Here is a 24,958-nt window from a genome sequence, read left to right as displayed (position 1 = left end):
TTATGAAGCATTTCCCTGTTAGTCTACACCTGTTGTTTATGAAGCATTTCCCTGTTAGTCTACACCTGTTGTTTATGAAGCATTTCCCTGTTAGTCTACACCTGTTGTTTATGAAGCATTTCCCTGTTAGTCTACACCTGTTGTTTATGAAGCATGTGACGGATAACATTTTATTTGATTTGATCCCTAGTCTGTCTGTCTTTTTGTCTGTCTGTCTGTCTCCGCCCCTCCCCTCGTCTCCCCTACCCTCTTTTTCTCCCCCTACCTCTGTTTTATGAGCCTCTTCAAGTCAAACAGCTGGGAAGCGTGAAGCTGATGCTTTGCTTTCTCTCTCAGACTAAATGTTTACAAACTTGTGAATTATACACTATATATACAAAAGTATGTGGACACTCCTTCAAATTAGTGGATTTGGCTATTACACCCACACCTGTTGCTGGCAGGTGTATAAAGTCGAGCACACGGCCATGCAATCTTCATAGACAAACATTGGCAGTATAATGCCCTTACTGAAGAGCTCAGTGACTTTCAATGTGGCACCGTCATAGGATGCCACCTTTCCAACAAGTAAGTTGACCGGGCCAGCCCTACTAGAGCTGCCCCGGTCAACTGTAAGTGCTGCTATTGTCAAGTGAAAATGTCTAGGAGCAACAAAGGCTCAGCCGCGAAGTGGTAGACCACAATAGGCTCACAGAACCGTACTACCGAGTGCTGAAACGCATAGCGCGTAACACGTTCCCTGGAGTGATGAATCACACTTCGCCATCTGGGTTTGGCGGATGCCAGGAGAACGCTACCTGCCTGAATGCATAGTGCCAACTGTAAAGTTTGGAGGAGGATGAATAATGGTCTGGTGCTGTTTTTAGTGTTTCGGGCTATGCCCCTTAGTTCCAGTAAAGGGAAATCTTTATGCTACAGCATACAATGACATTCTATACGATTCCGTGCTTCCAACTTTGTGGCTAGAGTTTCAGCATGACAATGCGCCTGTGCACAAAGCGAGGTCCATACAGAAATGGTTTGTCGAGATCGGTGTGGAAGAACTTCACTGGCCTGCACAGAGCCCTGACCTCAACTCCATCAAACAGCTTTGGGATGAATTGGAACGCCGACTGCGAGCCAGGCCTAATCACCCAACATCCGTGCCCAACCTCACTAATACTCCTGTGGCTGAATGGAATCAAGTCCCCACAGCAATGTTCCAACATCTAGTGGAAAGCCTTCACAGAAGAGTGGAGGCTGTTATAGCAGCTAAGGGGGGACAAACTTCATATTAATGCCCATGATTTTGGAATTATATGTTTGATGAGCAGGTGTCCACATATTTTTGGTCATGTAGTGTATATTTATACATAAACACAAAGTTAGATTGCTGTCCCAGGTCTTCTCTCACCTGTCCAGCACCAAATGGAGCTGTAGGGTCTAGACCACTGGTCTCTAACTTCAGTCCTGGACAGCTAGTACATGTGCAGCCTTTTGTTCCAAGGTCCGAATAGCACTAACACACCTCAACAATCCCTTAATCATGGTCTTCAGTTGGGAGTTGGGACCATGACCAGGATCAGGTATGTTAGTGCTGGCTGGAACCAAAACCTGCACACCCATTAGGTCTCCAAGACCGGAGATCAACCAAAAAGCAAGTACTCTCCTGTGCCATAGTGGTCCAGACATCTTGTATATTTTACACTATGCTTATAGGGACCCTACAATAATAATAATATTATAATAATATATAATAATACATGTCATTTAACTGACAAGCTCTTGTATTCAATGTGTTATAGCCACATAAATATAGCTACCCAGAGATATGATCTTTGTCTTTAACATTTCAAGTTGACAAGGATGTTGTCAATTCTATAATGATAACTCTAGTCACCCATGTTACTAGTCACATGAATGTAACCTCCCTGTAAATGTCAGTAGATAATAATGATGGATGGGCTCGTTAGTCATGGTTCGTCAGTCACAAGGAGTTGTGTTGTCTCTTTTTCCGAGAACCATGTGTGTGCAATGCCAGCCACGTGCGATAGCTTAGAGTGATTAGTCTGATCTGAGAGAGATGAATGAAGCTTGGGCAGCTGTCAGTCATGCCCAAGGAGAAACTCTGTCTGACAAACAGGTTGGAGGCCTAGGTGGTGTGTAACGTGTAGGAAGCCAGACAGGGTGTTGGAGTCTTTCACTACAGCTGCAATACTACCACTATGACAATGCATTGGAATACTTCAATTAATGATGAATACTTTATTTATGTGGTTAGGGAGAAAAAAACGTGTGAAATAGTACTGATATAGCACCTAACTAAGTGATGCCACGGCAGCCATTTTGTGCCCCATTTTTCACCACACATCAGCTACGAGGGAAGTGAATCGTGTTCTACTCAAGTAGCAGACATAGCATGAGGTGTGAGAAGCACTCTAAAACCTGACTAAACTGGATAGCTGCCAACGCAGGAAATCTGTGTTTGTTTCGGGCTTTTTAATGCAAACCTCTAAATCTGCATTGAAAACGCAATCATTTAGCCTACAGCCCCATGCACTCATCATTTATGTTATGAGAGTGATACAAAACCCTATGTAGAGTTTGTATATATATATATATATATTTTATTAAGGATCCCCATTAGCTGCTGCCAAGGAAGCAGCTAAACTTCCTGGGTTCCAATAAACTTAAGGCAGTTCTATACAATTATAAAAACACTACAATACATTTCACAAGATATTTCTCAGCACATTAAGTATATACCCTCAGACCACTACTCTACTACCACATATCTACAACACAAAATACATGTGTGTGTGTGTGTGTGTGTGTGTGTGTGTGTGTGTGTGTGTGTGTGTGTGTGTGTGTGTGTGTGTGTGTGTGTGTGTGTGTGTGTGTGTGTGTGTGTGTGTGTGTGTGTGTGTGTGTGTGTGTGTGTGTGTGTGTGTGTGTGTGTGTGTGTGTGTGTGTGTGTGTGTGTGTGTGTGTGTGTGTGTGTGTGTACATGCTTTACAAAGTTCCCATTTTGAATTGGCCTAATGCTTTCAGCATTCCTCATTCCATTTTGTCTCCCCCACCAGATATTCCATTGCCACTTAACTCCATCCAACATAGATATTTATATTTGGTTAAACTGCAGCAGCTAACTCCTAGGCAGGGTATTTTACAGTGAGGTGAGGGTTTAGTCTGCACAGTCTTTTCAGCATAGCATGATGATAAATGTGGTTCTGTCCTGAGGAGAGAGGCTGTATGGTGCAACATCAACTTGCTCCATCTGACTCATGCATCTGGGCCAGAGCAGGGGATTCACAACAGCAGTAAACACATTCATAACCATAGAATTGAAGGATTAATGGTATGGGATGGTGTTTGTCAAATTGAACAGCACTCTATATGACTACACACCCAAAATTAGCATGACAATTCAATTAAGTTTTTGCTTTTGGGTAGAGGGATCTTTGTTATTTTATTTTAACTATTTATGTATTATTATACAGTGCCTTCGGAAAGTATTCAGACCCCTTGACCTTTTCCACATTTTATTACGTTATTTTAAAATTCATTAAAAACAAATTCTTCATCAAACACACAATACCCCATAATGACAAAGCAAAAACAGGTTTTTAGACATTTTTGCAAATGTAATACAAATAAAAGCTGAAATATTACATTTACATAAGTATTCAGACCCTTTACTCAGTACTTTTGGCAGTGATTACAGCCATGAGTCTGTAATGCTAAAAGCTTGGCACACCTTTATTTGGGGAGATTCTCTTATTCTTCTCTGCAGACCTCAAGCTCTGTCAGGTTTGATGGGGAGCGTCGCTGCACAGATATTTTCAGGTCTCTACAGAAATGTTTGATTGGGTTCAAGTCCAGCCTCTGGCGGGCGGGGTCACTCAAGGACATTCAGAGACTTGTCCCAAAGCCACTCCTACATTGTCTTGGCTGTGTGATTAGGGTCATTGTCCTGTTGGAAGGTAAACCTTAGCCCAGATCTGAGGTCCTGAGCGCTATGGAGCAGATTTTTATCAAGGACCTCTCTGTCCTTTGCTCCGTTAATCTTTGCCTCGATCCTAACTAGTCTCCCAGTCCCTGTCGCTGAAAAGCATCCCCACCGTATGATGCTGCCACCACTATGCTTCACCGTAGGGATGGTGCCAGGTTTCTACCAGACACAATGATTGACATTCAGGCCAAAGAGTTCAATCTTGGTTTCATCAGACCAGAGAATCTTGTTTCTCATGGTCTGAGAGTTTTTAGGTGCCTTTTGGCAAACTCCAAGTGGGCTGTCATGTGCCATTTACTGAGAAGTTGCTTCCATCTGGCCACTCTACCATAAAGGCCTGATTGGTAGAGTGATGCAGAGATGGTTTTCTTTCTGGAAGGTTCTCCATTCTACCCATAGGAACCTTAGAGCTCTGTCAGAGTGACCATGTGGTTCTTGGTCACCTCGCTGACCAAGACCCTTCTCCCCCGATTGCTCAGTTTGGCCCGGGCCGGCTTGCTGTAGGAAAAGTCTTGGTGGTTCCAAACATCTTGCATTTAAGAATGATGGAGGCCACTGTGTTCTTGGGGGCCTTCAATGCTGCAGACATTTTTTGGTACCCTTCCCCAGATCTGTGCCTTGACATAATCCGGTCTCAAAGCTCTACGGACAATTCCTTCGACCCCATGTCTTGGTTTTTGCTCTGACATGCACTGTCAACTGTGGGACTTTGTATAGACAGTGTGTGTGCCTTTCCAAGTCATGCCTACTCAATTTAATTTACCAAGTTGTAGAAACATCTCAAGGATGATCAATGGAAACAGGATGCACCTGAGCTCAATTTCAAGTCTCATAGCAAAGGGTCTGAATACTTATGTAAAAAAGGTATTTCTGTTTTTCATTTTTAATACATTTGCAAAAATGTCTGAAACCCTCTTTTTGCTTTGTCATTATGGGGTATCATACTGTGGGAATGATTTCATTGGCAGGGACTGGAGACTAGTCAGGATCCAGGGAAAGATGAACAGAGCAAAGTACAGAGAGATCCTTGATGAAAACCTGCTCCAGAGCGCTCAGGACCTCAGACTGGGGTGAAGGTTCACCTTCCAACGGGAGAACGGCCCTAAGCACACAGCCAAGAAAACGCAGGAGTCTGTTTTTTTTATTTTATACATTTGAAAAAAAAAATCTAAAAACCTGTTTTTGTTTTGTCATTTTGGTGTATTGTGTGTAGATTGATGAGAGACTGTTTTTTTTTGTAAGGCTGTAATGTAACAAAATGTGGAATAAGTCAAGGGGTCTGAATACTTGAATTCACTGTACATGGTGATTTTCAGTCAAAACTATTATAGAACATCACCTTTTAAATCCACCCCTCAACTACTCTTAGACCATCCCCCTCTCCTGTCTGTAGACTGCCCACTCATGATTTCCATGTGACATATATTTTTCAACTGTGCTGTGATGTTTCAAATAAATTCAGAACCTGTCTAATCGCATGGAATCTACAGATTGCAAGTTAAAGATGACTAAAAGTACTAAAAGTATTATTATATTGTTGATTGACTGTGGCTTTCCAAATTCTCCAACTATGCTATTTGTTGTGTTATTTTAAGATTACTGTTGTGATTTTTCAGCCATTAGTGAACTTGTGACCAGAAATCACAGGGGGCTATTTTACTTGTTGTTATTTTATTTGACCTCTCAGACTCATGCAGCTGCAGAACTAGCATAAAATCAAATCTAAATGTATTTGTCACATGCGCCGCATACAACACGTGTTGTATTGTGATTGGCTCTGGATAAGAGCGTCTGATAAATGACTAAAACGTAAAATGTAAACATGTGTGCTTAACACGTTTTGCCTTTCGTGTAAAGTTCACGTTTTAAATTCCTGAACATTTACACGTTTTTTTATGTAACTTTTTTTATCAAGGTGTATTAGGTCAGGATTAAAGTTAGTAAATGTAGCCTATGTTTAGGGTGGTTTGCATTTTTGCTACTCAAATTGTACATTTGAATATGTATCTAAATGATCAACAATTATGATTTTATTACGATTGGTTGTATCTGTATTATCAATGAGTGAATAGGGAAATGTATCAGTATATTAATATGACATTGATTTACCATTCAACCACGGTCACTATTTATGGTCCATAATGTCAATACTATCAGAGATCTGTTTGGAAAATCCCTTGGAGAAGGTAGAAGCCATATTTGCACACTTGAACCACAAAACAAATCGGGGCAGTGTAAGCAGCAGGTACCGTATTTACATGAATTATTTTGGCTCAACATTTTGAAAACGTGAAATCTTCTGGAATTTAAATTAATAAAATATAAACTTGCCTAATTAGATAGTTCATAATAAATTACCTTTACATTCTAAGCCTCATATTCAATTATAAAAGTTGATTATTTTCAAACCCAGCATTTTTAGATTGTCTGTTGTTAGATGTAGTTACTTTAACTTGTAGGCTTCATTCAGGCTTCGCGACCATAATATTAACAGCCATATTCACACTCATCACGTCCTCATCGGTGCAAAGTCGTTTGGATCATCTTGTTGAGGGCTACAGATTTCTGTCCTTGTGGGTTCAATGTTTAACAAGCACGAATATAATATCTCGATATCCATGTTTTTTTGCTGATTCGAATATGATAATGAAGATGGCTGTTGGCTTGAATCGGAGAAAAACAACTTTAGTTTACCAAGATATTTGTTATAACGAATCTACTGCATGTATCCGAATGTGAAAAGTTATTTTAAAGTTCAAGGCTTAGATCGAAAATACTGTCAAAAGTGTATTAACATTTTAGAAATGTAAATTGGTTTTCATTTCGATTTTAGCACTTGATATTAGCCTATATTGTTTCATAATCCTAATCCTACATTCCTCCTGTTTTATAATAAGAGTTATATGTGTTTGTGTGAGTAAATAAATTAAATGGGGATATTTTAATTTTTTATTTTACCTTTATTTAACTAGGCAAGTCAGTTAAGAACAAATTCTTATTTTCAATGACGGCCTAGGAACAGTGGGTTTAACTGCCTTTTCAGCGGCAGAACGACAGATTTGTACCTTGTCAGCTCGGGGGTTTGAACTTGCAACCTTTCGGTTTTCTAGTCCAACGCTCTAACCACTAGGATTCCCAAATTCTATACATTCCTGCGTAATAATTTCAATATTATTATCTAGGCCTTCTACGTTATTCAGGACCTGTATTTCATTTATCTGTATCCTCAATGTTGTCTGAGGGATGTCGATAGGATTGTCCTTGCAGGTGTAGGCTACAGCATCAAAAAGGCTCTCCACGAGAGAATAAAAAAAATATTTACACAGAAACGCATGTAGAAATCTCGACCCAGTGTCTTTGTCTTCTTCTAGTAGGCCTAAATCCATAAAGTTAATGAATGTCATGTTTTTGAGGCCTGGCTACGCCATTGTGTCAATGCATGCCCCCACAAAGTGCATTGCTAGAGAGCCATGGCTGGAAGCAGAACATGTAGGGGTAGTATCCATATTGGTAGGCCGGGTAGAGAGGCATAGCTGGCGGACTGGACAGGTCATCCTCACTGTACTGTCTTTGATCGTCTCGAACCAGGACCTTCACCGCAACTTTCTTAGCTAGTGTGGCTGGTGCAGAGTAGTTACGGGAGGCTAGTTCGGCCGCCATCTGCCGCCGTTTGGTCTTATATCTCCGGTTCTGGAACCAGATTTTCACCTGGGTTTCCGTGAGCTTCAGGGCGCCCGCCAGGCCCGCCCGTTCAGGACCAGACAGGTAGCGCTGCACGTTAAACCGGCGCTCTAGCTCGTAGATCTGCGCGTGGGAGAAGGCCGCACGGGAGCGCTTCTTGTTACCAGATATGGGTTGGCCTACGGTGCTGTAACTACTTTCCCTCTCCTCCTCCTCCTCCTCTTCCTCCCTCTGTTTGTCTTGATCCAGACTGGGTAGTTGTTTGTTGTTTATGTCTGTATTGGAGGAAAAATGCCTTGTTGTTATTTGGCAAACAGGCGACCTCTTTATGCTTCAAACACCAACAACGTATGCTAGTCTATGTCGCTCCAACACAGCTTGTTTCCACATTACGTCTTTCTGGTAAACATGTCCACAATTACTTTCACTGATGTTTATTACTCAATACATTACAAGTTCAAAGCCAGTAAGTAGGGTTATAATTTGACTCGTAATCATGTGATTATTAAGCATGATTCCTATTATATACAGCCTATAATACAAATCGAAAGCCATATCAAATGTAGGCCTGGAAATAACCAAACAGATCGGACATTTTTCACTATATATGGAATTTAGTTTGTTCAAAGCTGAATTGATTTTGTTCACTGTCGGCCGATATAGGACAGTTTGCTCACTGTATATGACTATGGTTTAGTGAGACAAAGCGTTATAGTCTGCAGTAGCCTATTGATCAGCATAATCGCATTCCATCAACAAACCTATGTCATGATTGCATTTAGATTCCTGGTCGATATCAATAATCTTATAAACAGACTGAGACGGTGACGTACCTTTTCTGCATGACATGTATTCCGTCTCTTCTCCGGTGGACTCTTCACTACCGGCCTCAGACGTGGGGTTCCTGATGTCGCCCAAACCGGGAGAGGAACGAATATTTCCTTGGCGGATGTGTATCATCTCCATCTCATTCCGTTTGTGCTCCTCACTGCAGTCCGACGTGGATGAACCGGGGCCCCTAGATGTCCCATCTCTGCTCTCGGTTGGCTGATCCCGGTTGATGGTGGCCAGTTTTAACGCGCATAGATCTGTCAGATCCCGTGAAATTTGAATGTTGTCTCGTGTGTCACGTCCCCGGGTGAGGATGTCGTTGATGGAGAAAGAGGGGCGGCCCAGCGCCATGATGACATTTACGCAAAACCAACTTTTATCACAACGCAAGTTTTATTAGGATATCCTCTCAACCCACTCTCGAAAGTAGTGCGGCCCGCAGATACAGAACCCCTCAACAATGAAACCTCTCCAGGTATTGATTGGGTTGTCCCCTCTGCTCTTTTCTCTCGATCTTCTCCTGATGTCATTTAATTGCGGTGAAACAGCCTCTGGTCTAATCAACAGCGGATGTGTCAGTATATGTCATGTCTGCTTTACAACTCTCACTACTGCCAGTGAAGCCTGCGCTGATTGGCTGTGTGAGCTGATTATCCCCGCCCTGGACCGCCTTGTCGGGTAAAGTCTATCCCTCAAGCGCTTGACTTTAATTGATGACGGAGAGATAAACTGGCTACTTGGGCGTCATTTGGAGACCAGGAGCAAAAGCCTGTAGTGATTGTATAAGTGTTATGGACTATGATGGATGGAGGTAGCACAAATTCAGCCTTTTTTACACTTTTGTTTGAGTTTGACACTGTTGTTAGGAATGAGGAGAACTTAGTGACCCTCAGGCAGTTAGGGGAACGGCCTGTTGTTATGTGAGGGGATTTTGTTGGGGGCAATATGTGAAGGGCTATTGCAAGATCTAAGAACATTGTATTTGTGTACTGTATGGCTCTTATCTGGTTTTAATGTGTTTTGAAGGATTAATAACTATTGATGTGGAGACTGTCGTACGCTATTGCCTCACCGCCTCTGGCCTCTTAGGCTATCCATACTCACTATAGAAATTCCATGGGCCTACGCATTTCAAGATTAGTCTACATTAATTTGTTTGGTAAAGAGTGTGACATGAAAACAGTATTTTATTTATCTTATTTTAGTCCACAAATGTGTACTGGGAGCCTCTGTCCATTTTGTTGTAAGTAATAACAAAAAGTTACGTTCATAGAAGGTTCCTTGTGCATTTTTATCATGGTTTTAGAGTTTTTTTCTGACACTAATTTGAATTTGTACTGTCTTTATCACCTATCTTGTGCTTTTGCCTTGATGTGGATTTGAAGCTAAAATGGTGCTTAAAATGTTCCCACAGTCCTACAGCTATACAGTACATGTCCCACGTATCAAATGTTCCCACAGTCCTACAGCTATACAGTACATGTCCCACGTATCAAATGTTCCCACAGTCCTACAGCTATACAGTACATGTCCCACGTATCAAATGTTCCCACAGTCCTACAGCTATACAGTACATGTCCCACGTATCAAATGTTCCCACAGCCCTACAGCTATACAGTACATGTCCCACGTATCAAATGTTCCCACAGTCCTACAGCTATACAGTACATGTCCCACGTATCAAATGTTCCCACAGTCCTACAGCTATACAGTACATGTCCCACGTATCAAATGTTCCCACAGCCCTACAGCTATACAGTACATGTCCCACGTATCAAATGTTCCCACAGTCCTACAGCTATACAGTACATGTCCCACGTATCAAATGTTCCCACAGTCCTACAGCTATACAGTACATGTCCCACGTATCAAATGTTCCCACAGTCCTACAGCTATACAGTACATGTCCCACGTATCAAATGTTCCCACAGTCCTACAGCTATACAGTACATGTCCCACGTAACAAATGTTCCCACAGTCCTACAGCTATACAATACATGTCCCACGTATCAAATTTTCCCACAGTCCTACAGCTATACAGTACATGTCCCACGTATCAAATGTTCCCACAGTCCTACAGCTATACAGTACATGTCCCACGTATCAAATGTTCCCACAGTCCTACAGCTATACAGTACATGTCCCACGTATCAAATGTTCCCACAGTCCTACAGCTATACAGTACATGTCCCACGTATCAAATGCTTCAAAACTTTCAGCGACATAACTGTTCAATCAAAGTAATATTATAAGTTTACTTGTGTGGCCTTCATAACGGATCAAATGTCAGGTGAATATAATACGCCTATATACATCAATGTTGGGTACAATGCGTGAAGCGGTTATTACCGTCGTGGTTTTCTCTTTTCTTAGGCCTTAGTCGTTTGTGTGTGAGAGGACTTGAGATGTGGAACTGTATTAAGAATTCACTATTGTCTGCAGATGGTTTTCAGAGTTGTAACAACAACATATCTTAGTTGGTCCAGTGGAGAAAAGGATGAAGAAACCAATGTACACCTCATTTACGCATTAGCTTTTTTTGAAATGTGAAAGTGAATTAATTGTAAGCGACTGCTGTTCGTTTAGAAACTATACAATTTCAACAACAGAAAGAGCTTGGTCACCCATCTTACAGTAGCTCTTCTGGTAACCATGGCGAAGAGGCTGATGCATTTGGAAACGAGAAGACGAAGGGGATCATTACGTGTAAATGTAAAACATTCTTGAAGTAATCCGCTCACTTTCATTTGAATAATAATTGTTAAAAACACCTGTAGCTAGCACCTGTAGTCTTAACTAGCTGTTCATGTTAGTTAGTTCATGAGTAAGTAGCGTCACCCTGTGGTAGTAATGATTACCACACTCAGCATAATTGCTCAGCTATTGGGTTTGGGAGAGTATGCAAATACAGTCCGGTGCCTTGAGGAGAGGCTCCACCCAGAACTGACGGGTCTTCACGATAGAACAAAATAGTTTGAATAAAATCAAGACAATACTGCAATCAGTATCTCAAATTAAATAGGTATGGGAGACTGTTTACATAAGACTTAATAATTGTTCTGCCTTTCTTGGATTTTTTAAAATAACTTTTTGTCTTACATTTTCAGTTCTATATATTTTTGTCCTGTCATTAGCCCTATCTCAAGTGTCATTTTCCGGAATAAGCAATTAGAAAAATTATCAATAGCATTTGAAATAGTATTCATTTGAAAAAATGTAACAGATTACCTTGATGGGCAGCAACTTGCAGTCACCCTCCGCATGCGCGCACACACTTCTCTGTGTCTATATTGTGCAACCTTCAAGCCTACGTTTCATTGATGAGATGATGTGATGACAGATGACTGAGCTTGCACCTTGGTTGTGTTGTATTTTCTTCCACTAACTAAACAGAGAGTCTTTCTCTCTCTCTCTGCTCTGACTACAGAGAACACACAGCCCAGAGGTGTCAAAACATGTCTGGAGGAGAAGTCATGGACATGTTGTGAAAGTAAACCTGCAGGTGTTCATGGTATCCGAAATGACTGGATCTATGTAGGCTATTATATGATTCACATTTAATTCAGAAGCATTGGCAAACCTATTACAAACATATAGCCTACATAGGCCTATGCAATTTTCAAACATAGACATGTTTATCTATGCCTCTACTCTTTCCATCTTTGTGGGGATCCGGTGCGCATCGCTGTGGTTCCCTAACTCCTCCGACAGTTTCTGCTGTTCGGGTAGACCAGGCGGAGAGAGTGAGGTGGGCCTTCAGTATTTCAGTTCCTCCGCCTGTAGCTGTCTGTATACTCTATTCTATATTTGGCCTTTGTTTTCTGTAACCCTCTTGAAGGGTTGCCATGGGTGACTTTGTTTTGGGAAACTCCGTGAGCGCCGTGCTCCTTGTGGATGAGCTGCTATCTTTGGCAGCGGTAGATAGCAATCACCGCTCTGGCACTCTCTCTCCACACACGCATGCACGCACACACACAGACACACACCGCGTCCTCAGGCATCGCCCTCCTGTCGCCGACTCTATTTACTTTAAGGTCTCCCTGCCACTTACCCTGACACAGGTATGTCATCTACCATCTACACGCAGTGCAGTAGCCAGGGGAAGCGGCCTCGCGCCTATCGCTGGAGACAAACACTTTGTTTACGTTTCTATCCATCTCCATTAATGGCGTCCCGTATTGGATCAGTTCTGTGTATAGGGAGAGACAGGGCGTTTGTTTAAAACGGTTAACTATCTCTAATGAGCGGTGATATGGAGACCTCAAAGTGATAGGAGTTCCTCTGTGTGTAAACCCAAACCCTGTTACTCTCTCCTCCCATTGAACTGCATCCTTTATTTGAGAATCTGTAATGGAAGACCATGTTTACCATTGTATAGATTGGAAATTGGGTGGAAGTTACCATGAGAACACAGCAACATTTCCTCAACGACAAAAAGGAATTGAATAAGTGGCAATCGTCTATGTAATCAGTGTTTTTAATTGGTCTAGGCCTACACCCAGGATACATCGAATAAAGGAAAGTCAGTCGGCATGAATCTGATGAGTGAATATGGTTTGAAATTATGTGTGTACCTATAGCTGATTTACGAAATTTAAGTTTCCAGTTTATCATTCTGAATTTAAAAAGTATTATTTTTATTCTTCATCACAATATTCGTATCTAAATGATAATAAATCGCTTTTTAAATTGCATTTTAACATTACAAGGCTATTAATACGAGATCAGTTCAGACTAAGCAGTATCCGTGTGGGCCTCACGCCCTCCGTGGATGCGCAACCAGACTGTTGTAGCGCGTTGTCTGGATAATGTCCGTCTCTGGCCGAAATTCCCCATTCTCCATTATGTATGTCTGAGTTCTGGCTCTTGTCTGTTTCTGTCTGTCTTCCTGGCCTGCTCTTCTATCTGACTCTCCCCTCTATCTGACTCTCCCCTCAACTCTCACACAGCGAGGGCTGGAAAACGGCCTTCAATGGCGATCAGTATGCTGGCAGAGCCATATCTTTTGGCAGGACTTTAACATATGCTCAGTAGAGAATAATTAGCATTTTGGGGGGAAATAAAATAGGCCTAATTATTTTTGCTTTAATCGTATAATATTAAATGTTTCCAAAGTTGAATTGTATCTTTAGATTACAAATAATCAGCATAGGCATAATTGACGGCCTGAATTTGTCTAAAGCAAACCAGAGACCAAACGCTCCTCCTCGAATACCTCTAAAAACCCAAAGCCGATAAGAAGAACATATCACGAAATAGGCCTACCCCTTCAACCACCGTCAACCAAAGCATTTAAATAACTGTATACATATATCCGAAATTAGTGCGCACATATGTATGTGTGGGCCTACTACAAACACAGCACACCTTTTAGAAATGAGATTGAAAGAACGCGGCTATTCATTTCTTTATCAACTCAAAACCAGCCACAAACAAATGTCATAAGGAATTTGCAAGGTTTCTTTCTCTTCCTTTCTTTCTTTCTGTCTTTCTTTCTTTCTTTCTTTCTTTCTCCCTCCCACACACACACGCACACGCACACACACAATTGCAAGTGTATTGTGTTTCCCTTAGCAAGTTCCCAAGAGAACGTTTATGCCCTTCGTGGTAATGGAATTTGGCGGTCCTATAGACAAACAAAGCAACATAGGACACTGAACTGTACCAACGCCCTCTTTCAGTTACAGTATATATCAGCCGCATTATAAACTATTTTCGAAACTGCGACCGTGAGTGTAAGGATACGGCAATTTTATTTTCCCTCAGAAAATATTATCAACTCGTCTGATTTTTGATACCCAAATATTTCACTTTATTTGTCAATATATGCTAATTTTCTAAAAACCGCAGCGGGCATTGTTTAAGTGCAGAATATCTCAAATAAGTGACTAAAAAGGCAGCAGCAAATGGTCAATTCGAAGTAACAACAAATAATCCTCACACATGTTCGGTATTTTATTTAAGGAGTTTATGTTATGTTGTTGAAGAATAATGTTTTCACTGGTAAAGACCAAGTAGGCTACTGGTAAAGTCATATTTTAGATGTAAATAGCTCAGATATAACCATTGCCAATGTTTGCCATTCACATCCTTGGTTCACGAGCACCCAACAGCTTTAAGGCCATATTACGCACGGTTGCGCACGCGTTTTAGTCCGTCTGCAATGTTGCCATAGTATATATCTATCTATATCCAACAGTGACTCTGGAATAGTCCAAACATGTTTTTGCCGCGTTGATGAGGAAACAACTAATATATTCGTACAAGGTGATCGAGTCTCAATATGACGGTTTTCAATGAGAAATCCTTCTATTTTGCTGCATGGGACACAGACAGGTTTTCCCTTATCCCAAAAATACTGTAGGCAAGTGATCGACGTGATCAACTATAAATCAACAAGCAGATCATCACATTCAGCTACCAGGCCCGAATGCCCTGCAGAGTTCCTTGGCAGGCTGTTCCCTGCGGTGTTTGGGCCTGAGATTGCGACGCGCCCAGGTTCGCCAGACCCATATTCATAAAAGCGTTAGCAGTAGAGTTGGGTGCTAGAGTAGGCAGGCTAGAGTACGTGCATGAGTATGTGTTAGTATACACTGGATTATTGTAGGAATAAGCCGGATAGCCGTTATAACTATAGGGGCTGGCCGCTCCAACACTGTAGGATGTATTATAGTTCTGAGATCCAGCCAGGCAGGGCTTCCCATCCCGCACCAGCACCGGGACTGCCACTCTCCTAGGTGGGGGAAGATGGTGAGGGTGTCCGGCCATTTCTAGGGTCTTGTCCTGCCGCTGCCGTTTACACTTATACCTCCTGTTCTGGAACCAGATTTTGACCTGTGTGGAGGTCAGTTTCAAAGTGTTCGCCAGGTGTTCCCTCTCGGGGGCGGATAGGTAACGCTGCTGCTTGAAGCGCCGCTCAAGCTCGAACACCTGCGCCTGGGAGAAGAGCACGCGCGGTTTCCGCCGGGTCCTCTGCTGTTTTGGGAGTCTCTCCAAGTCTGAGTGCGCCTGCGGGGACTCTTCACAGGCCCTCACCTCCATTGCGCCACAAGCTTCTGTAGAAATAGAGGAGAGAGGGATTTTAGTCATCTAACTTTGACAGATTAATCGAAATGTGCTATACATAACAGATATTCTAATCCTGGAGGTCCGCAGTAGGCTACATGCTGTTTTTGCCTGTGTTTTCTATAATTCCCATAGGCACTGATTCAGACATTGGATACCAGCAGTGAGGATTATTTGCCTAATCAATTACACGAATATCCATTAACCACAAGGGGAAATTAAATCAGATACCCATGTTTGTTCTTGAAATATAGTTGTTTTCATGTCGTCATGTCCTATGTGTTTATTTTTTTTTTATCTTAATGGAATCCTCTCAATAAAGGGTAGGCCTAAATACATTAAATAATTAGGTAATATTCAAACATATTCAATCAGTAAATACATTAAATAATTAGGTAATATTCAAACATATTCAATCAGTAAATACATTAAATAATTAGGTAATATTCAAACATATTCAATCAGTAAATACATTAAATAATTAGATAATATTCAAACATATTTTATCAGTAAATACATTAAAAAATTAGGGCCTAGTTAAAGTTGGTTCAATAACAAATACGGTAGACTAGTCTAGTCATTTCAGCCCATTGTGTAGCCTAAGTGTGTAGCTGACAACAACAAAACATGGCTCTTTAAATTATTTTATAAAACTGATCATTTAGGATTGTATTATATCTGGTGATTGCATAATTGTCAAAAAACGTTTTTTTTCTTCTCCAAAACGATGTATCCTTTATTTACATATGATCCCTGTATGTAGATGATATCGTCGTTAAACTGAAGTAGTCTAGTCTGAGGTAGTCTAGTTAAATGGAAGAAGAAATATGAATGAATCAGGTCTATATTTATGGGTGCATTGTGGGGGAATTATCATGAAACCGAATTTAATACATGAGACTGATAACCTAGACTAATGCAATCCTACTGAACCTAAAATAATATAATATAATACAATACTTTCTTTCAGAGTTAAATGGATAGGCTATGTTGGTAATCCAGGAATCACCCACTCACTGGCGTCTATGTCCTCTTGCTCAACCTCCAGACTGGTGTCGGCTGAAATGAATATCTCCCCGGCTGGACCCGTCTCCATCAGCCGTTCCTGAACCGTCAGACTACTCAGGTAGGCCATTCTCTCCTCTTCTTCCGAGAGCCCGGGGCTGGGGCTGTTCCTGTCCCTGCCGGCCAGCATACAAGACGGGGGCGACTGGAGGGTGTATTGGTGCTGCTGTGGACCCAGGTGAGAGCGCTCATGGTGCGGCCCAAGGTGTGAGGCAAGCCGCTGTTGTTGAGCATGCTGCTGAAGCTCCAACTTTAGTATGTCCTTGACTGAGAACGGCGTGGTGGAGGCAGAAATAACAGGGCTAGGAAGCATTATTATCATAGGCTCCGATTCGTTCACATGAAGTAGGAATTATAGTCCCTTGGTGAAGTGGCTCATCCGAGCATAAAGAACTCCTCAAGCAGGTGTTTGTTTGGATAGACGGTATTGAAGGTAAACGGATCCAAAAGGGGGTCTATTCGTCTCTGAGAAAAAAAAACTACAGTTGCCTAAATGATTGCTGCGCCTTGCTTTTTATTCGTGGAGTTATGCGAAGGAGGACTGGCTTGTTTCGTGAAGTGACAGCTCTCATCTCTCTACTCTGTGCTCTCTGCCTTGGCTGCTGTGTGTGTTTAGCTAGCTGAGGGATTTGGTTAGACCCAGTTTCTGTTTTGTTGGCGGACCCAAGACGGACGCTCCTTTCCTCCGTTACGTCACGATAAAATGGGATGGGTGACTGCATGGCGCGAGGGCGCAAGCTCTTCTCTGTATTTAGCGTTTAGAGAAGATTATCAAGTAGCAACTATTGAAATGTTTTATTATGTTACAGGATCCCTACGCCGAAATAAACACATCGCGTTATTTCAATTGGACATTTAAAAAGAAGTAGGATCTAGGCTAGAATAATGTGAATCTGGTATCAGCCCTCAGAAACGCTTCATGCAGTATCTGGACAGGCAGGAAACCGGTTTTAATCATGGATTGCATATAGTCCACATTGAATTATGTATAAATGGAATAGTAACCGTATGAAACTATAATGAACTCAACATAGTTGCAGCCGTCCTCATTATACAAATAGAAGACGAATGTGTCGGTGTGTCTAGAGAGAGAAATTTGAGTCAGTGTGTGTGCAGGCCTGCACGGCTGAGACTGTTTCTTTTTGACTGTTTTAATAGGCTAATAAAACCTATCTGCTGATAAGAGGAGTATGGATAGGTTATTAACGACAGCTTATTAAAGACACATTCATTACCTGTTGCTATCAGTCTTGTTTCCGATTTAAACGCACTCTGTATCTTTCAGGGCTACTCTTCCCATCATCACAAACTCATAGATAATACAAATCTCATTTTCCTCTTTCCACACGCCACATGTGTGTGTGTGGAGGGGATGTGTACCTCGTATTTTTTAAAAACAAAATGCTGATATTTTCTCCGTACTTTAATACAACAGATACATAAAGACTAGGGAATCCTGGTAAACTATAAAGCGCATTAATTCAGACACATTTTAGTTTCCATCACATCGGCGCTTAAAGTTGGAAGAAACATTTCCTTTTTCTTCATAGATTTGTGTTGAAAATATGATAATGAAACGTTGCCTATAGATTGTATTTATATTACATTGTTCCAAAAGATAATAATAGGCATACGTATGAATAATAAGATTAGGTCTACAGGCATTTACGCTGTTATTTCACAGTCTGTCATTTTGCATGCTTGTGTGAGTAATTCATTTTGTCGTTTGAATTGATGAAGTCAAACATATAGCTCTGAAGTTCTTATACACATTGGCTCATCTAAATTGGAACAATTTCAATAATGTGTTGCAGATATGTTTTTGGCCGAGTTGATTGGTTCACGACTGAAAGTTAAACACGCAGTTTATTGTGTAGATTTTGGCTGCATGTGTATGTGGACAGGATCCAGACTTGACAGTTTCTCACCCTATATTATCCACTGGGTCTGCTGACTCCACTCGCCTCTCGCCGAGGACAGACAGAAAACAGAGCACAACTGAGACTATTTGCAATATTATTAACTTTTCTTAATGCCTTGGTCCTCTGATTTGGACCATATACGTCTTAGTCTCAAGACAGATGCAGGAGAGGGGCCAAGACTGTACAACATAAACAACTAGACCCATACATGGACGATGATACAATACAGTGGAACACACACACACACGCACACGCACGCGCACGCACGCACACACACACACACACACACACACACACACACACACACACACACACACACACACACACACACACACACACACACACACACACACACACACACACACACACACACACACACACACTGTTTAGGGACCGCGATTTAATAGCCTGTATTGGTGTATTATGTCTTCTCAGTAATATCTGTCCCACTGTCTGCGAGCAAACGTCATCGTAGTTCCAGAGAGCAAATCAGAGATGTTGTATTAGTTGTAATGCGACACCTCTCCTCTCCTCTCGTCGCCTGTCTACAGTGGCCAGGACAGGCGCCAGGGACAAAAGCCCCGGTAGCGCCTAAACCATGCGGAGAAAGGGGGAGAGAAAGACAATAATAATCCCATCCGCTCGCCATCAGCAGAGTGTTGTTTAGATTAGAGGAGCGTCTCCCCCAACCACTCAAGATGTATGTCTTTAAAACTGCCCATTTGAGAGATCGAGAAGGGAAAGACTGGAAGAGAGGACAAGGGGAGAGAGGGGGAGGGTAAGGGGAGGGCTATAAACACCATCCGTGCACTTGTGTTTCCCAAAACAAAGTCCTCCATGACGGTTTTAGTTGCTTGTATTAGCCTATATTGGCTAACTGCAATGTGGTTACGCCGCAAGGAAAATGTGGAGCAATCTGACTGAAACAGAGGATGTTTATGGGTATTTTAACCTAGCCTATTTAAGGGACGCAGAAAATTTAGCCTACACATGCATTTAGGTGGATTTATTGACTCCCAAAACACGACCGGGTGAGCCAAAGGTTTACACTCGTCTGTTTATTTACAATTGTAATACTTCACTTTTACAAGCCATGGCAAAATAACGTTTGTGAAAATATGTTTGAACTGTTATGGGAGAGATAATGTCGAGTATTTTCCTTTCTCCGGGCCTAAATACGCTCTGACGGCGTGTGTTCAATAGTGCGAGGCAGGCAGACATGGTTGCTAGAGATATTTCTAATTCATCATGAGATAGGCCTATCTCACCACTGCTGACATCAGGATCCTAGGCGGCATGGTTGGACTGTAAAGTCGGTTACTTTCTGACGAATGATTTTAGGTTTATATCTCTATACCTCATCATACCACCAAACAATATTATTATTTCAATAGCCTAATAGAATAGCATAAGAGTTACACAAATATTAATTAGTATTGACCTATAGGGCAAAAACGAGTCCCATTTCTATAACGTGCGATTTTTAGGTTAATTATACTCGTTTTGATGTCCTTCTATCGCGTTTTGTCGAGTTAATGTTGTTTATGTATGTGTTTAACAGCTATTATCGTGTCAATCAGAGCAACCTCGCGGCCTCTGCCCTCCCTGGTCAGCTAAGCGTCACGGATCACTAATGCACCTTGCTAATGGTGTTATTAGCACTGCAGATTGCCGGCGCGCGCGCACACACACACACACACACACACACACACACACGACGCAGGGCGAGATACGGCATAATTAAGTTAAAAACAAACAATCGAGCAACATTAGGCCTAAAGCATTAGCCTACAGAAAACACCACAGCTAATGCAACGGTTTGAAAGACTGAAGAAAGAATGCCATTTAGCAGACGCTTTTATCCAACGCGAATTACAGTCATACTTGCAAATAGCTAACAGTTTGATTTATATTTCATCCAATACGCACGTCATTCCATTGTAATTATCCACTTTTCAGCTTTGTGTAAACAAACACGGGGATGAATGGTGTTATAATAATGAGATAATTGAAAGTGTTCTGAAGATGCCTTTTCATTTCGTCCTTACACCATTTAGCCTAATACTATTCTTAATAAAATCTCTCTCTCTCTCTCTCTCTCTCTCTCTCTCTCTCTCTCTCTCTCTCTCTCTCTCTCTCTCTCTCTCTCTCTCTCTCTCTCTCTCTCTCTCTCTCTCTCTCTCTCTCTCTCTCTCTCTCTCTCTCTCTCTCACTCTCTATCTTTATATATATATATAGAGTATCATTGGCAAAATGACTCCATAATATACATCGAAATAAAACTTCAACGAAATTAAACTTCAACGTGAATTGTATTTACAGATATAATTGTAATGACTGCAATAATAGACCTATAAATCGAAATTAAACTTCAACAGATAGGCAAAGCTCGATTCATCACGTGCCTCCTGGCAGCGCCAATGGTCATGATTTCGACATAAATCTGTCAAAGAAAACAGACGAAGGCATTAATAAAATATAAACTAAGACATTTACACTAGGGGCCACCGCCCCCCGCTAGGAACGTAGCTTTCCCAGAGAGAAGGGAATAGCTGTTAACGTTATCAGTGCTCCTTGCGTGCTACCTCAGCCCTGCCGCTGTCCCGTTCTCAGCTACGTGTTTACCGGGCGGAAGAGCCTGATTCCGGTCTCGAACAAACCCCAGAAGGACCCGCCATGGTGTCCGCGAGGCGACCTGAGGTGGATGTGACATTGACACACCGATACAACATCTCAATCATGATTCGGATAGGTGGAGGTTAGGCTGGGAGGTCAGGGCAAGACAGAGCTGAGAGATAAAGACATATGCCTATAAGGATGGACCTCAAGCCCAAGGTTTCCTATGTCTCAATCTTCAGCCCAAGACCCACTTAAAAGACAGACGGGGTAGTCAGCAAAACAATTAAACATCCTTAAGAGATGATCCTCCAAATGAAGCACAGGAGCTGTATACAAAATGTAATGAAATAAAGTGAGAACAAACATCATACCACACTGGGGAGCAGCAAACAGTGCAAGTACATTTATTTAATTTGCAATGTAGCTAGTAGCGCTAGTTCACATCAACTCACGAATGACTAAAGTAGGTGTCTCACTCTCTCTCCATAAGATAATTACACAGACATAATTAAGATAATTACACAGACAAAATTAAGATAATTACACAGACATAATTACATTCATAAAATATAGAGTTACATGTAGCTCAACAAGGTATGATGAAGCACCAGTCATCCCACCTGGCCAACTTCCACATGTTAGCACCTGTTCTCTCTGACATAAGAAGGCTAACACCTACACACACACACACCTACACACCCACACCCACACACACACACACACACACACACACACACACACACACACACACACACACACACACACACACACACACACACACACACACACACACACACACACACACACACACACACACACACACACACACACACACACACACACACACACATACACACCTACACATACACACCTACACACACACACACGCACGCACACACACACATTTTATATTCACATATTAGTCATATAGCAGACGCTCTTATCCAGAGAGACTTACAGATAGTGCATTCACTTAAGATAGCTCGGTGGGACAACAATAAAGTAGCTATCAGAAAAGTAGAAGGGGGAGGGGTCAAGTGCAAGCACCAGGGTCAGCTGTACCCCCTCTAGCACCAGGGTCAGCTGTACCCCCTCTAGCACCAGGGTCAGCTGTACCCCCTCTAGCACCAGGGTCAGCTGTACCCCCTCTAGCTCCAGGGTCAGCTGTACCCCCTCTAGCACCAGGGTCAGCTATACCACCTCTAGCACCAGGGTCAGCTGTACCCCCTCTAGCACCAGGGTCAGCTGTACCCCCTCTAGCACCAGGGTCAGTGCACTCTCAAATGTTGTTTTGTTGCCATCATTGTAAGCCTGCCACACACACTATACGATACATTTACTAAACATAAGAATGAGTGTGAGTTTTTATCACAACCCGGCTCGTGGGAAGTGACAAAGAGGTCTTATTGGACCAGGGCACAAATAATAACAATATAATAGTCAATAATTTTGCTCTTTATTTAGCCATCTTACATATAAAACCTTAATTGTTAATCAAAATTGTGAATAACTCACCACAGGTGAGGTTAACAGGCAGTTAACCCACTGTTCCTAGGCCGTCATTGAAAATAAGAATTTGTTCTTAACTGACTTGCCTAGTTAAATAAAGGTAAATAAATAAAAGGTTAATGAGAAGGGTGTGCTTGAAAGGATGCACATAAATGTTGGGTTGTATTGCAGAGAGTCTCAGTCTTAAATCATTTTCCACACACAGTCTGTGCCTGTATTTAGTTTTCATGCTAGTGAGAGCCGAGAATCTACTCTCACATAGGTACCGGGTTGCAAAGGGCATTTGCCAAGGCAAGAAACTCTGAGCGCAGCCCAATCCAGATATCTGGCAGTGGCTTCTGATTAAATAAAATTTTCACAAAACCACTTGTTGCAATTTCGATGAGGCTCTCTTGTTCAGATATTGGTAAGTGGACTGGAGGCCGGGCATGAAAAGGATAACGAATCCTGTTGTTTGTGTCATCAGTTTCAGGAAAGTACCTGCGTAATTGTGCACCCAACTCACTCAGATGCTTCGCTATATAACATTTGACATTGTCTGTAAGCTTGAGTTCATTTCCACACAAAATATCATACAATGATGGAAAGACCTGTGTGTTGTCCTTGTTAATGAAGACAGAAAAGAGCTACAACTTCTTAATCATAGCCTCAATTTTGTCTCGCACATTGAATTTAGTTGCAGGGAGTCCCTGTAATCCTAGATTCAGATCATTCAGGTGAGAAAAAACATCACTCAGATAGGCCAGTAGTGTGAGAAACTCGTCATCATGCAAGCGGTCAGACAAGTGAAAATTATGGTCAGTAAAGAAAACTTTAAGCTCGTCTCTCAATTAAAAAAATGTCAATATTTTGCCCCTTGATAACCAGCGGACTTCTGTATGTTGTAAAATCATTACATGATCGCTGCCCATATCATTGTATAATGCAGAAAATACACAAGTGTTCAGGGGCTTTGCTTTCACTGTAGTGTCCAAAACGTCTTTCAAGCTGTCAGGCATTCCCTTGGCAGCACAGGCTCTCGGTGGATGCTGCAGTGTACCCAAGTGGCGTCGGGAGCAACTAAAGAGTATGTGGGGAAGTGTTCCATAGTCTGTTATAGAGAGAGTATTGTCTGCGTTGTCTTCGATGGAAATAGTAACATATATGTGGTGTCTTTTCCCAGAAGAAGATGTAAAGAGCGTCAGGGTGATGGATTGTAGGATTGATGAGGGGGGAGAGGTATCTGGGTTGGAGGACTTAACAGGTCTGTAAGATACATTACACCTATGGAGAGTAGCTTCTTATCAAATAGTAAATGCATTGGGAAATGTTCCCAAAATGTCCCTCAAAATAGGTTTATTATCAAAGAGCAATACTCAAATTGTATGAAGTGCAAAAGTGGGCATTGCTAATTTGACATACATCACAAAACGTATCTTCTCCATAACCCTGACCGACCTTGTAAAGAGCTCCTAAGCAATTTTACCTTGGCATCATCCCAGTGAATATGAGAGAGACCGGACTGTATATCTGTTGTGGTTGAGACACTTCCAGTCCCCTTCCAAGGTGCCGGAAGCCGTGTGTTATCAGCAGGGTGTGTGAGAGGGGCTGAGCACTGGGTAAAAGGCCCAGGCCATTGTGTGTCTGCACGGACCAGCATGACGGATGGCCTCCGTCTCTTTGAAGGAAAGGACATGGCTGGAAGGGAACTCGGCCTGGGACCAGAGTTGCAATGCAACCCAGCTCTCGTCCACACTCCTGGGTTGCACTAGCCAGTGGTTCAACCGTTCTCCAATGGTGGGTAGGGAGTGTGGACCCACTGATGAGTTACAGAACAATCCTGGCTTGGGGATTGGTTCCTGTAGGTTGTAGATTGGTGTCAATACAGTAGAAATACAGCAGAAATACAGTTTTCATTATTTGGTGGGTAAGAAGAAAGGTCAAAAGTTAATCTCATGGGTGAAGTTTACAAACCACAACCGGAACAGCATCAGGGCCGGAGGTCTGTCTGTGAACCAGAGGAGGAAGTGAGGTTAGGTCTCCAGACCCCCCCAGACCCCGCTGCCCCTGTGGAACTCATCACTCAGGCAGCTGTAGTCTCTAGGCGGCCTTGGTCCGGCAGGTGTGTGTTTGTATATATGACCCACTAGTAGGGGATGTGAGGCCTGTAAGGCTGTGATCTATGACACTGGGAATGAGACATGTTCAGTCTGTGTGTGGGGTTGGGGGTCGGGGGTTGGTGGGTGGGGGTTGGGGGGTGGAATGCAGTAGTATAGGAGGAAGCATGCAACCTAAA

The 24,958-nt window shown here is 42.2% G+C and overlaps 2 protein-coding genes across 2 annotated transcripts; both read right to left on the bottom strand.

Moving 5' to 3' along the window:
- Positions 1 to 2,229: 2,229 nt before the first annotated feature.
- Positions 2,230 to 9,065, bottom strand: LOC118402785 (homeobox protein zampogna-like). The gene is made up of 2 exons (XM_035801034.2): positions 8,506 to 9,065; positions 2,230 to 7,947 (listed from the first exon to the last, which is right to left on the bottom strand). The coding sequence occupies exons 1-2, from the start codon at positions 8,852 to 8,854 to the stop codon at positions 7,424 to 7,426; spliced, it is 873 nt and encodes a 290-aa protein (XP_035656927.1). The 5' UTR covers positions 8,855 to 9,065; the 3' UTR covers positions 2,230 to 7,423.
- Positions 9,066 to 14,344: 5,279 nt separating this feature from the next.
- LOC118402784 (homeobox protein Nkx-2.5-like) lies at positions 14,345 to 17,297 on the bottom strand. Its single transcript, XM_035801032.2, has 2 exons — positions 16,586 to 17,297; positions 14,345 to 15,558 (listed from the first exon to the last, which is right to left on the bottom strand). Exons 1-2 carry the CDS (start codon positions 16,953 to 16,955, stop codon positions 14,921 to 14,923), a joined length of 1,008 nt encoding a protein of 335 aa, XP_035656925.1. The 5' UTR covers positions 16,956 to 17,297; the 3' UTR covers positions 14,345 to 14,920.
- Between the last annotated feature and the right edge of the window lie 7,661 nt (positions 17,298 to 24,958).

The sequence above is a fragment of the Oncorhynchus keta genome, chromosome 24 (genome assembly GCF_023373465.1).
Source record: "Oncorhynchus keta strain PuntledgeMale-10-30-2019 chromosome 24, Oket_V2, whole genome shotgun sequence".
NCBI classification, from domain to species: domain Eukaryota; kingdom Metazoa; phylum Chordata; class Actinopteri; order Salmoniformes; family Salmonidae; genus Oncorhynchus; species Oncorhynchus keta.
The sequence above is the reverse complement of the archived record's forward strand: the minus strand, read 5'-3'. Positions and strand labels throughout refer to the sequence as shown.

Coding starts and splice junctions, on each gene's coding strand:
- LOC118402785 (XM_035801034.2), bottom strand. CDS start 8,854: ATGGCGCTGGGCCGCCCCTCTTTCTCCATCAACGACATCCTCACCCGG. Junction 7,948..8,505: donor ATACATGTCATGCAGAAAAG/GTACGTCACCGT, acceptor CCTCCAATACAG/ACATAAACAACAAACAACTA.
- LOC118402784 (XM_035801032.2), bottom strand. CDS start 16,955: ATGATAATAATGCTTCCTAGCCCTGTTATTTCTGCCTCCACCACGCCG. Junction 15,559..16,585: donor GCAAGAGGACATAGACGCCA/GTGAGTGGGTGA, acceptor CTATTTCTACAG/AAGCTTGTGGCGCAATGGAG.